General features: G+C 38.5%; 1 protein-coding gene across 6 annotated transcripts in view; it reads left to right on the forward strand.

The window, feature by feature from the left end:
* The first annotated feature begins 12,424 nt into the window (after positions 1-12,424).
* The window catches only part of Dcaf17 (DDB1 and CUL4 associated factor 17), a 38,731-nt gene continuing 36,270 nt past the window's right edge, over positions 12,425-14,885 (forward strand). For 2 of the 6 annotated variants that reach the window (XM_004857665.3, XM_013076987.3), the window contains exons 1-2: positions 12,454-12,817; positions 13,187-13,290. In XM_004857665.3, the coding sequence (XP_004857722.2) occupies positions 12,692-12,817; positions 13,187-13,290 (230 nt within the window). In that variant the 5' untranslated portion in view covers positions 12,454-12,691. Of the gene's footprint in view, positions 12,818-13,186; positions 13,291-14,885 lie in introns of all 6 variants that reach the window. The other 4 variants (XR_015447013.1, XM_021238531.2, XM_087200294.1 and 1 more) reach the window with 3 other exon arrangements.

The following is a 14,885-nucleotide window of genomic DNA, read 5'->3' on the forward strand; positions in this document are numbered from 1 at the left end:
ACACTCTTTGTTGTCTTTGATAAAATTCAAGCTTTTAAGCAAAAATTAGAATTCTGGAAAAACCTGCGTCCACCACTGTGAGCTTAACAGTTTTCTAATAATTACATTCTGTTCTGCTGAGAATAAGATACTTTTGATAAGGCATTATGAAATGTGTCAACTAATATTTTCCAGATGACCAAGATACTATGTTACAAAATCATGCTGGGGGTGGGGGTGGGGTGGGGTGGGGTGTCTGTGTAAGATTCACTCAAAGTGCAAGACAGACCAGTGAATTTCAATGTAGCAGAATACGAAGGGTTCACTGATAACGGTTTCAAATTTTAGACTGCAGTTAACCTTTAAGAAATTAACACTTAATGGAATTTGATATAGAATCAAAGTACAATATCCACACTCATCTGAAGAAACTATTAAAGCATTCCTCCCCTTTCTAGCTACTTATATATGTGTGATATCAGATTTCTTCCTATGTATCAACCAGAACATTCTCAGAACAAACAATGCAGAAGAGATAAAAGAATCCAGTTATCTCTTAGGCTAGACATTAAGGAGATTTGCAAAAATATAAAACAATTACACTTTTCTTACAAAAAAAGTTTTTTTAAGACAGGTCTCACGATGTAGTTCAGGCTGGCCTTGAGCTCACTATGTAGCCCAGGTTGGCCTCTAACTCATGGCAATCTTCTTGCCTTAGCCTCCCCAGTGCTGGGATTATAAAGGTGTGCCACCACACCCGGGTAAATTTTTTCTTTGGGAGATTATTTTATATAAATATATATATTATTATGCAATGGGCTTATTATTGTTATTTTTAAATGATTTAGTTAATATAAAATTTTAATTTCTAGTACTAAATAGCCATAAGTATGACTGATATAAGCAAAAGCTTTTTGGAGTGTGTATAACTTTTTAGTGTCAGGGTTCCTGAGACCAAAAAGCTTGAGAACTACTGCTTACATTAAATTTTTTTTTTTGTACCACGGATTGCACTCGGGACTTTGCGCTTGCAAGACAGGCGCTGGAACCACTGAGCTAAATCCCCGGCCCACTGCTTAGATTAATTTTATGGAATGACATGGTTAATGGAAAGTCTACCATTAAAAAAAAAGCAGTAATTTTCTCACTATCATTTGGCAAGTATGAAACACTGATCAGGGGTGTGTATTGAGGGGAGACTATATTGAGAAACTTTACTGATATGAACATTTTTTTGATATGAACATTTTAAAATAATTGTGATGGAAATTCCATTTTTAGAAATATATTCTAAGAATATAATCAGAAAATATACTAAGGATGTGTCACAGCATTATTTATCCATTATATGAAAATCTATATTCTAAATAGTCATCTTTAGAAATTGATGAAATTATTATATATCTACCCATGGCAAGGAAAATTACCCACCTAGAAGGTTGTTAAAAACATAAATTTATTAATATGGAAAGAAGTCCATGATTCAATAAGTGGGAAAAAAGGTACAAAGTAGTATCTATGCCAATAGTGTGGCACATGCCTATAATCTCAGCACTCAGGAAGCTGAGGCAGGAGGAATGCTGTGAATTCGAGGCCAGCTTGGGCTACATAGTGAGTTCAAGGCCAGCCTGAAATACATGGTGAGATCTTGTCTCAACAAACAAACAATAATAACAGCATTCTATATAGTCTCATTTTTAAAAATTAACATACATTTTAAAAATCTGGAAGAATTTCAAAAGAAGCCATGATTTAGTAAGTGGGAAAAAAGCGAGGTACAACACAGTATCTATATGGTCTCATATTTATATATACATACATATGTATATCAAGAAATGTAAACATGCATACAAATGTCTGGAAGAATTTATAGTAGTTATCTCTGAAGCCTCACAGGTGATCATTGTATTTTTTTCTTAATGGATCTTAAAATGTTTTTTCTCTTTCTAAGTAAACTCAAATTACCTTTATATTCAGAAAATATAAAATTATTTTAAAAATCACTAAGTATACAGATTCTATGTAATACTGATTATTCTATAATAATATTGAAGATTATATAATATATAACATTGATCACTAAGTATATAGATTCTATATAATAATCCATGGTAGGGAAAGAAGGGAAAAAAATCTGGTATGGGCAGTAACACTAGAAAGGCTTAAAATCCTTTTCTGTTGGTCACCTATTTACATGGAGTAAAACATGTTGCTGACTGTGCATTTAGCCTGGTTAGTAGGACACAGACTATACCTGATTGAGGATCCCTATACCTAGGCCCAAAGAACTTCAGAGAAAGGTGGTTTAAAAACTGGATGCACCAAAGGATTGTGGATGCTGGTGAAGGTGGGGCAAAAGATCCTGAGTAAAAACAATTAGGAAAAAAACAGCAGGAGGTGGGAAACCAACAAATAACTCAGGCTAGAATGACAAATTCCAGTTATCTGGAAACTTCCTGTTCACCAATGATGACAAATATTGTTACCTTGCCTTTTTGTTTTTCTTTCAAAATTGCTTTTAATTGTACACATTTATGGGCATACCATATCAAATCAGGATACTGGCATTTCCATCTCAAACACTGATCATTTTTGTGTGTGTTGAGAACTTTTGAATGCCACTCTTCTAGTTCTTTATAAAATATATAATAAGTTATAACTATAGTCACTGCAGTGTGCTGTAGAGCAGTAGCACTTGTTCCTTTTTAGCACCCAGTATTGGATCTCAATTCTTCCTCACTCCCTTCCTAACTTCTAATGACTACTATTCTAACTTGCCACTTTGGCATTATGGCCGCTCTCTTCACTTGGTAACTGTATTTCTGAGGTGTCACGATATTTTCATTTATAGTTCTTGTTCATCATCAGACAGCAAACAGATGGCGTCAGCCAGGTCTGCCCAGCCTCGAACTGAGCGGAAGCCAGCTCCTAGGAAAGCTCGTGCACCCTCTGCTGGTCAGGTCCCGACCAGGCCCACAGAATCCGTAAGTGAGGGAGGAAGGCAGGACAAGCATCTCTCTCCTCACCATTTTAATGACGCAGGGACTGAGATTCAAATACACAGGAGTTGCATGGTCACAGAGCTACAAGAGCCCACTCTCCAAGCAGACTTCCAGATTCCAAAGTCTGGGCTGTACTCTGCACACTGTTCTACTGGAGCTACTGATCGATAAAAGAGTTTTCTGAAGAAGTGCTATGTACTTTTGGTGGGGAGGGGTTTTCAATGTGAGTAGTGTTTTGCCCAAAAAGAACATTAGTTTAATAAGGGAAGTGGACATCTCAATAAGGCATCTACTGAAGACCAAAAAAGTTAACTTCAAAATTTCTATGTGTGGCATATCTATGCCAACAAAAGTAGATCCTGTCAGGCCCTGTACAGCATTCACTGTCACTACTGCATATGAAGAATGAAATTAGGTTAACAATTCTCAAGTTATGGTCCTACTTTCTCTTGAATCTTTACAATCTTGATTATTTCTCTCATGAACAGAACATTATGGATACTGTTTTGTTGGGAGTGTTCTATCAGTTGCTTTCTCATCGATGGGACAAAATGCCTAACAGTCGCATCACAATTTAAAGGAGAAGTTGATTTTGGCTCACAGTTTCATTGAGTTAAGCCATAGTAGGCCTGGTAGAAGGCAGAAAGAGCACGGCAGAAGGTCCTGGTGAGGAAAGCTGCCACATCACAGTGGCCAGGAAGCAGACAGAGTAGGGAGGAGCCAGGGACAAGAATACACCCTTCCAAGCCTCAACTCCAGTGACCTGCCTCTTTCAGCCAGGTCCCACCTGCAAACAGCACAGTCAGCTATGAACTCATCAATGGATTAATCCACTAATGAGTATAGTGCCCCATATCCAATCACCTTCCAAAAGCCCCAACTCTGAACATGAGACTTTTGGGTGATATTTTAGATCCAAACCATAACAAGGACCAACCTAAAAATCAGTATGATAAAGGAGAAGAGCGATGTAGTGAAATTCAACTACAACCACAGCGATCCCCAAAACCAAAGAGCAAAGTCTTTGATGCATATTAACTCATTTAGTCCTCCCAAGAATCCATTTAACAGAAAGGCAACTGAAGTAGAGAGTGATTAAATAATTCTAGTTATTTAGGGTTACTGAGGTTTACATAGCTAGTAAGTAGTGAGTCTGAGATCTGAACCAAAGCAGATTGATGCCTAAATACATTTTCATAACCACTACACTGTGCTGCCTCTACAGAAATGTCTACCATATGCATGTTGCATTTTAAGGATAAACTTTTAATTTCATTGAAAACCCTAGAGTTCCTATATATCTGATATAGCTTCCCTACTATTAAAATTTTATATTACTGTAGTATACATGCTACAATGAACAACTCAATAGTATATTATTATAAACTTAAATCCAAATTTCTTTCATTTTTACCTAATATCCTTTTTCTTTTCCAGAATTGCATCCAGGATATCACAGCTAGTTATCATGACTTCTGAGGCTCTTCTAGTTTCTGACAATGTCTCAGACTTTTCTTGTTTGAAGACCTTGACCGTTTTCAGGAAAACTGGTGAGAGATTTTATAACTGTCTCAATATTTATCAGATGTGTTTCTCCCAATTAGATTAAAGTTATGGGTATTTAGGTATGCGTGTGTGTGCATGCACATGTGCATACAGTGTTGAGGATCAAACCCAGGCCCTCATTCATGCTAAGCAAGCACTCTACCAATGAGCTATACTCCCAGCCCCAAGAGTTTTAAGGAGGAAAGTCACAGAGGTAGAATGCTGTTCATATCACATCACAGTTAGGGTACATGCTACCAACATGACTTATCACTGTTGACATGAACCTTGATCATGTGGCTGAGGCAGTATTTGACAGGTTTCTCTAAAATAAAGTTATCCCCTCTGCCATCCTTTCTACATTGTACTCTTTGGAAGGAACTACTATGCAAGGCCCACATGTAAGAAGAGAGGAATTATGCTCCATGGCTTTAAGGGCAGAATATCTATAAAAATATTTGGAATTCTTTTGCATGAGATATTTTTCTTCATTAATTTATTTATTCACTGTTTCATTTGTATCAGTATGGACCATAGATTATTTTTAAAGTTTGAGTTATAATAATGCTTTATTATATTTTGTTGCTCAAAGTGTTCAACTTTGCAAACCAAGAGCTCTTTCAGTTGGCTCCTATATCCTTTTGACAGACTTCTTCAATATGTTTTTGTTTTTAGCACTTTGCTACTTTCTAGCATTAAAAGATGCTGCAGGCTCACCTTGTTTATTCCCTGATCCAGTCCTAGAACCAACCCTTTCTCCAGGCTTTGTTCCTCTTACAAGATAATAGTCTGGGCACTGGATGTGCTCCTTACTATTAGGTTGTCTTTGCTCCTGGGCCCTCTCAACTCATCAAACAAGGAAATTCATATGTGCATAATAAACCAGCTATATGTACATTTATATCTATAAATGTTTCTATATGTACCCATCTGTATCTAAATTAAATGAGCAATCATGCTAATATCTCTAACTCTAATCTGCTATGACAGGGATATGCTAGCTTCCATTCTTGCCTTCAACTCCAACAGTAAGAAAACTGGCTCTCATCACCACCATGAAGTTATTAATTGTTTAATTCCAGTGCATGGGTATAATAGTTTCAGAACTGTAAACCCTCACTTCTGTGGGAAACTTCATCAATTAGAGCACAGCATTATGTACAGTTCCTATTGTCTTTAGTCTTACAAAGATACATCAGCAATTTTTCCCTGGCCCCTATCAGGGCAAACATTAGTAAACACAATTAGATTCTTTTGTTACAGTCTGCATTATTCCATCCTAGAATCCCCATTCCCCTAAATTAATTTTTAAAATTGTGCACACACTAAGATTCATTCTGGGGGGCTTGGTATATAGCTCAATGGTAGAGTGCTTGCCTAGCGTGCACAAGGCAATGGGTTCAATCCCTACTACAGAAAAAATTAAGAAAATGATTCATTCTGGGGCTGAGGGTTAGCTCAGTGGTAGTCTGTATGGTTAGCATGTGCAAGCTTGTGGATTCAGTCCCTAGCATCCCCCCCATTCAGTCTGTGGTACAGAGCTCTGTGGGTTTTAACAAATGCATAGTATCCCAAGTATCCACCACTAGAAAATCATACAAAATGCTTTCATCACCCTAAAAAAATCTCTAGTGCAACCTATCCTCTCCCCACTCTAACCTCCATTTTTGATTCATTTTCCTAACAGAGAATGTACTTAATGTCGCTTCTCATTCTTTCCCCTTACATCATGTTCATATTTGTAAACATATGTGATCTCACTTCAATTCTAAATGTTTCCACTTAGAGAATTGAATGAAACTGAGTAAGTGGCTTGGTCAAGATCTCAGTAAGTGCTAGTGCTGCCACTAGAACTTGTTCCTTTTGACTCCTGGTATGATGCTCTTTCTATGGCAAGATCCTTCCTTTTCTGCAGTGAGTGAGATGGTTGTGCAGTGAGATAAGAAGAAGAAAAAGTAAAAGTGGTGAAAGTAGTCATTTAAACCATACTTTATATTAACAAAAGCTTTTATACTAAAACCAGGAAATTCTAGTTCTGGAAATTTGGTGAACTCGACACTTCAAAAACCCTTCTGCTATTCAACACTCCCAAAATGCTGGATAAGTAAAAAATTTAAAACATCTCACATACATCACTGAGGCAGCAAGAAAGAAAGAGAAATCGTTAGAAACCAAAGGCTACCAAAATTCCAGCCTACGATGTATAAACAACAAAACATGTCACAAAAATTCACCTAAATAAACTCATTTGGTTTAACATTAGGAAATATGCTCATGTTATTCACTGGATTATCAGAAAAAAAATCACATGATCACCACAGAAGATACAGAGGCAGCATCTGATAAAATTCAACAACCATTCATGACTAAAAATCAATAGAACTTTTAGCAAAGTGGAACTGAAGTTGAAGAAAATTTCATTTACTTGATAAAAGAAAGCTTTCAAAAACCTACAATGCCATCCTTAGGTGAAATATTAGAATTATTCCCTTTATAAACATGAATAAGACAAGGAAGTTCATTATCAATGTTTCTACTCAATACTGCACTGGCCAGTATAGTAAGAAAGGAAAAGGAGGGAATAAAAAGGTAAAAAGGGCGATAAGGAAGTACAGTAGCAAAACTATCACGATTTGCTCAAGACATGAATATATACATAGAAAAATATCCTAAACCTTACAAATGATTATTACTAATAACAAGGTTGCTAAGAGACCAATATACAGAAACATAATTCTATTTTTATATACTAACAAAAATAGAGCTTAAAAACCTATCTAAAAATACACCACTTACAGGTGGGAGAGGGGGCTTATCCCTGTAATTCCAGCACTCTGGGATGTGAGGTAGGAGGGTGGCAAGCCTGGACTGGGCAACTTAGCAAGACCCTATCTCAAAAAAAAAAAAGGCTAGGGATGTAGCTCAATGGTAGAGCACTTGCACTTGCTCAACATACATCAGGCCCTTTGTTCAATCCACAGGACTGCAAGAAAAAAAAGTATGTTCATTTTATGTTGCTGTGTAACAACCACGAGCTTAGTACATAGTTTAAACCAACACTCATTTATTATCTCAAAATTCTGGTACTGAATTCTTTTTTTTTTTTTTTTTTTTGGTACCGGGGATCAAACTCGGGTCCTTGCACTTGTGCAACAGGCGGCGAAACCACTGAGCTAAATCCCCGACCCATGGTACTGAATTCTTGACACAACATGGCCTGGCTCTCTGCTCAGCATCTCACCAGGCTGAAATCATATCAGCCAGGGCTCAATCTCACCTGAGGCTCAGGGTCCTTTTACACCCCCAGGGTTGTTAAAAGAATTCAGCTCCTGGCCACTGTAGGACTGCGACCCTCAGCTCCTAAAAGTTGCCTATTGTTCCATGCTATATGGTCCTTTTCAGAACATGACAATTTGCTTCTTCAACAGAATGTTAGCAGGGCATGATGGTGCATGGTTGTAATCCCAGCACTTGAGAAGTTGAGGATTGCCACAAGTTTGAGGCCAGCCTGGGCTAGATAGTGAGTTCAAGGGCAGCCTGAACTATATGATGAGACCTTGTCTCAAAAAAACAACAACAACAAAAAAAGTGTTTCTGACATCTGCTAAAACAGGACCTTATATAAAAATAACCTAATCAAGGAAGCAACAATCCATCCAGCATAGTCACAGGTCCCATCCATACTCGGGGACTATATGGAAGGTGTACAGTGATGGAAAGGTAGCGGGAATCTTGGAGATGACTGTGTAATTCAGCATACCACAAAAAATTCGTGCAGGTAAGAATCTAGGCATTGGACTCGGATTAGACTCGGACTTGTGATCTTCCTGCCTCAGCCTCTTGGGTAGGTGGGATTACAGGTGTCCACCACATGCATAGCTCAGAAAATGAATACACTCTGTGACGTGTAGTAAAAGACAAGTATAATAATGTTCATAATGACACTTCTGAACTTTTGAGAGGAAAGAAAAAAAAAATGCCCAGCCAGTAGAAAATAAACTGTAGTAAATTCATACAATCACATACTCTACACTAGTAAGTCAGTTAACTAACCACAGCAACATTATTAAGTATAATATTGAGGGAAAGCTGTAGATGAGCATGTAAATATAGTATAATTTTACATATTTGATGTTCAACAGCATTCAGATATTTTTATTTTGAGACAGGGTCTCGCCACATAGTTCAGGCTGGACTTGAGCTCACTGTATAGCCCAGGCTGGCCTCGAACCTGCAGCAATCCTCTTGCCTCAGCCTCCCAAGTACTGGGATTACAGGCATGTATGACCATGCCCAGTTATATATTTTATTTTTATAAAGAAGAAAGAGACCAAGCATGGTGGGGCACGCCTATAATTCCAGTGTTCAGGTGGGTGAGGCAGAAGAATTGCTCCAAGTTTGAGGCCACCCTGGGCTATATAATGAGTTCAAGGCCAGCCTGAATTACAGCCCAAGACCCTGTCTCAAAAAGAAGTGGGCAGGGAACACAGGGCCCATAAGAGATGTGATATGACTTGTATCTAAATGTCCCCCCAAACCTTTATGCGGTCATAGGTGGAGCTTTTCAGAGGTAACTGGATCTAGAGTGTATGATGCTAGGATTAAGGATGTGACACTGGGATTGATTTATGGTGCAATGCTAGGATTAAAGGTGCCCCACCCTGGGTTTGAGTAAGGACAGGTAGCCTAGATAGAATATAAGGGACCAAAAGAAGGCTGTTGCTGCTGCTGCCTGTCACTTGCTGCTTGCTGATTTTCCTGCCTTCTGCATGCCATGGACTGTTTCTCCTCTGTGATGCCCCTCCCAATATGTCTATCTTGTTCCCTGATATATCCTATGACAAAATAGTTGCCAGCGCACTATGGATAAAAATAATTATGTGTTGTATTGGTTCAAATTTGTCTCTGAACAAATGTTCAAGTTTAATAACCTGATCATTTTATACATTTATTGAGTTATACTATGCTTCTTTAAGCAAAGCATATGAACGAGCAAAGCATTGTATTAACTTCTGAATTCGTATTCTTCCTTGTTTTAAAATACAATGGCTAAGAGGGTTAGTAATCTGCAAACTTATAGACACAAAGAATAGGCAGGAGGAAAGCTAATGTTTTGTTTTACTCCTAAAAGAAAAAGAAGTCATTCCCAATCATAGTCTCTATGTTCATGCTATTTTACCTTCAACAAATTGAAAATATCTACATTATAGATGGAACCCTGAGGGGTTTAAACTTTTTGAAAGTTATTTCTTCTTATCAATATTGTAGTTTCCTACTGATTTAAAGAATAAAGGGAGACTAAATGTGTATCTATGTAAAAGTATTTAGCTCCTGACACATTTGATCCTAACCAAAAGGCTGAGAAGCGATTAGCTACTGATAATAGGTTCTATATGTTGTTTTTACAGGTCATTCATTCTTTCAACAAACACATACATTAACCACATTTCAGGCAGTGTGCTAAAGAGGGAGAATGATATTAAGTCTCAGTATCTGACTGGGTTAATTGGGGAGACAGAAAAAGGACAGTTCTAATATAGTGTCATAACAATCTGCACAATAACCTAGAGGCACATGCAAGGCTACTAAACTGAAGGTGGGAAGAAAAGGGTCCAAGTACAACTTTGACAACTGGAAGAGTCTTCTAATAATGGATGAGAGGAGAAGGGAGTTCCAGACAAAGAAAATCTCAAGTATAAAGGGCATACTGGCCAAGAAAGAACGTGAATGTCAGAACCACAAGGGCAAATATGAGGGATAGCCAGGGAGAGGAAGCTGAAAATATGACCAAGATGAAGATAATGGAGTGCTCTGCATACTACACTAAGAGGTTCCAATCTTAGATTCCAGTCTATCTATAAAGTATCTATGTGGACCCTTAGGGATTTGTACCTGTATCCTCAAGACTAAGAGATTTCACTGGGAGAACCTTTTATTTTCAATTTGACAAAATTCTAAAAAAGGAATTTTAACAAAAGGATACTCTGGATCATCTGGATGACCACCTTTCAGTGAGCACTGCCATAAGACTTCAGTTTGCACATTTGTACTTAGAAGTGGACTGTGTATGCAACAAGTTGTACCATTAGTCATTGGTGCAAAATGAGAACAAAAGGACGTCTACTGCATGCATATTGTGTTGTCAAGTGAAGATCCAAGGAAATCATGTGGTTTAAGTAAAGACAAGGGGCATAGGGCAATACCGACAGTCCTTCTGTAAGGAAGGTACCCACTGAGGACAGAATAGGTTCACTTTTGGAATTCTTTAGGTCCAGCCAAACAGTCTCATTGGTCACAATGAATAAGTATTCATTTGAATTTACTGGTTTTATAGCTTTGCTCCATTTAACGTCTATATTTTGAGTATTGTAGTTGTACAAAACATATAGTTTTTATCTAGTTTTGTGTTTGCACATATTTAATATATTAAAGCATTTTAACAATGGAAAATCCTGAGTATTGATTTTGATTTGAGAAATTCTGCTATGAGTGGTCATGAGCCACTGAAAGACTGTAATATGACGTTAATAGCTTTGTGATTTAGAAAAATCACTATTTTTCTACCCAAGAGTAGTTACAAATCTACTTAATAATGTGATAGAAAAGGTAAGGTCTGAGATTACTCAGATGAAAAGATGGTAAGTGTTAGAAGGACTTGACTGTAGGTGGAAGTCATGTAGAATGACTTCCCTTGGTGATCTGATCCTGAGATAGTGACCACAGGAAGACAAACAAGTAGGGGAGCAAAAGGGAAGGAGAAAAGAGAGAGACGATGAGTTAGATTTAGCAATTATCTGAATTTCATTTCATCCAAAGAAATTCCAGTTATCTTTTCAAAGTTCCGGTTTTCTTAGTGACAGCTGCATTAATCAATTACCCAATTAACCATTGTAGCACTCTCTAAAAATATACAAAGCACTCCACTATATGCTGTAAATAAGTCATGAAAAATCAGCAAAAGTCAGGCAGACCCTAAGTGAAATGCAGCAAAATGAAAAAAGAGACATGGCCATTTTTTACTAAACACCTACACTGTGACCCAGCACACTCACCCAGTACTGTGCTTTTTGGGCTGCCTGTTACATGCGATCACTTATTTTCCTTGAGGATCTAAAAACAAAAGGCAGCTGGTCAAATCACGTGGGAGATCCACAGCCACTACCCTCAAGGAACTTAAAGCAATGGAACCTAAGGTTATTGAAATTTTAGTGTATTAGGAGCTTTGAACATACAGGCAGGGCCAGTTAACAAAGTATGTTGTCTTTTACTTAGAGAAATCAACGTGGAATATCTTAGTCCAATAAAAATGTAAGGACTTCATGTTTTATTCCTTATAAGAAAAACGTAGTAATTACCGCCAAACCAGCCACTGTCCCCGCAGGCCACACAAAGGTGGGCCTCTGGGAAAAAGTAATTCAATCCCAGTTCAGCGGGAAAGCCAGCATCTTCTACCAGTAAACATAATACGTACTGTACAAAGCACAGTATTTATACACCCAAAATGTTTAACAGTCAACTTCATCCACAGCGTCCACAGCTAAAGGGAAAGCCACGGGGCGTACCTTAGGAAGGTAGCACTCGACACAGCGGCCTTCCCGACAACTGGCGAGCGGCGGAGGTTGACACGCGTTACGGTAGCAAGGCGGGAAAGGACGCAAACCCGAAAGCAGGCACTCGGAGGAAGTGGGACCAGGAGGCGGCAGTATAGCGCCCCCGGGGTTCGCAGCGAACGCCTCGTGTACACCCGGAAAGGGGTAGCAGCCCAAGGCGCACCCGAAGGGCGGAGCCGGGGGGGGCGGGTTGAGGCGGGGCGGGCCAGGACCTCGCGCCCCGCGGCCTGATGGGAATTGTAGTCTGAGAAGCCAGAGGGCACTAGGAACTACATTTCCCGTTGAGTGGGTGGCTACGGCAGGCCACGAGGTACAGCGACAGCGCCCTGTCTGCTGTTGGAGAGCTCCTGAGGACCTGGCCAGGAAGGGGTTGTTTGTTCTTTCCTTCTTCCCTGCGCTTAGGGAGTGCTGGCTCGGCTTTCCCTCGCCCTGCCCTTTCCCCGGCTCCTGTATCAGCTTTTCTTTGAAATTCAGAGGTGGCGGGTACTGCTTCGTGCGGGAGTGAGGGGAGCGTCGCTCTTCAGCCCAGCCAACCCTCCGATTGCCTGCGCCTCCATGGGCCCGAACCGGAAGCCCAACGTGTGCAACCAGCTGAGTCGCCGGGCGCTGGGCTTCTTCGCGCGCGACGCAGGCGTGGTGCAGAGGACAAACCTAGGCATCCTGCGGGTGCTGGTGTGCCAGGTGACCTGCTGCAGGCCGGGGACGGGACAAAAACAGCGGGACGCCTGGGTTGGGATGTAGGATTAACACGCTAGGACTCCCTTTGAGAGAGAGTCACAGGCGATGGGGAGGGGATTAGCAAATGGTGCTAATAGGGCCACCAGATGGTTTTAGTTTTAAGCTTCTTATGCCTTTCTGCAGTCTTTTTAAAAGTTGGGCAACAATTGATCCAAAACTTGCGGGCAGAGTGAGGAAGACATAAAATAATGTTTAAAAATAACGTATATGAAATTACTTTGAAAATGATAAATTTAACCATCCAGCGTAAAGTGGATGCATAGTACAGGGTTATGAGTTCTTTCCTAAACCAAAATTCCTTGTGTCTTTCAGGAAAGTACTAAATTTAAAAATGTTTGGACAACTCATTCCAAATCACCTATAGCCTACGAGAGAGGAAGAATATATTTTGACAATTATCGGTGTTGTGTCAGCAGGTAACTTTTTAGTGATAATTTTTATTGTCACTTGCCGGACTGTTAATCTTATCTGTAATTTTTAAGAGCCACGTGACTACATTAGTACTTAGTGAAATAGGACAGTGAACAAAATGGATCTAAAACAAGACTAAGTGGTGAAATGCATGTAATTTTAAAATCTTGTTAAATCTAAAGTTGTAGATTGGACTTTGGAAAATATTTCAAAGAGAAAAGAAATAGGCAAAATGATAGATTGCTCAGAGAACTGTTTAGTTTTTTATGATACTTAAAAGATAACAGAAGGCCAGGGATTTAGCTTAGTGATTCTGGCGCCTGTCTTGAAACTGCAAGGTCCTGAGTTCGATACCCAGTACCAAAAAAAAAAAAGACAACAGAGTCAAATAAACTGGTTAACAAATAATTATATGTTTTGGAGAAGGATTTTGTTTTTGAAGTACTAGCTTTTTTTGAGGTATGGTCTCACTGAGTAGTTCAGGCGGGCCTTGAACCCACTCTATAGCTCAGGCTGGGATCAAACTTGTGGTGATCCTCCAGCCTCATTCTCCCTAGTGCTGAAATTACAGGTGTGCACCACCACGCCTGATTACTTGCCTTTTTTAAAGAGAATTTTTCAAGCAAAAGCATATTGATAGATCCAGGATGTCTTAAGTCTGCCTCATCCCCAACCATTCAACAGTGAGACTGAAGGAAAAGCCATGGTAAACCCCCACAATACCAATTATTTAGATTCAAAAACTATCAAAATTTGCTACACTTGTTTTATCACATTCCCTCACTTCAGTTTATGTCTCTAAAAATTATGGGAATTTTCTTCATAAGAACTTTATTAGGATAGACATATACTATACCATTTACTCATTTAATATCAATAATGCTTACATTCCCATCACCATGGTTAATTTTACAGCATTTTCATTGTTCCCAATCATAATCCCAAAAGATACATCCTTAATGCTATAATCCTGAGTGTTGAAATCATAAAAGATTAAATACACAATCCTAAAATATTAAATATAAAGTATTAAAATCTCAAGTATTGTCTTTTTTTTGGTGTGTGGATAGATTTATTACTACAAATCATTACATATAATGTGACAATGTATGGTCCTGGTGTTCTCAGACAAGAGGGAACTCAAAACACTGGCATGTTTCTTCTTATATGATAACTAAAAAGGACATATCATCAAAATAAAAGTTATAAAAATATATGCAAGAAAAGTACACTTAATACAAGGAGAAATATACCATAAATTATAAGCACATGTAATGACTTTGGATATCAAAGTAAAAACTTAGAACTCATGTGATCTACTGTATTTTAATGTTGAAATCTTTACAGGTATTAACTTGGAACACGAAAAAGAAAATATCTGTTACTCTACACCTTGTTTGAAATGGTTAAGAAACTATTTCTAAGAACATGTAGAAAAATCTTGTTTGAAGAACATATGATGCAAAAGATAAAATACATGTTTTAACTGTCATTTGTTTTACATAAAAGATGGGATAGAAAGTATTGTAATCTTGGAAGCCAAAGTCTCAAAAGATAATTCCCATTTTTAAAAAGACATATAAGAGAGCTAGAAAGCCAA

Source organism: Heterocephalus glaber, unplaced genomic scaffold (assembly GCF_053883595.1).
Source record: "Heterocephalus glaber isolate CG9 unplaced genomic scaffold, H.glaber_assembly_v1.0 deba00000347, whole genome shotgun sequence".
NCBI lineage: Eukaryota > Metazoa > Chordata > Mammalia > Rodentia > Bathyergidae > Heterocephalus > Heterocephalus glaber.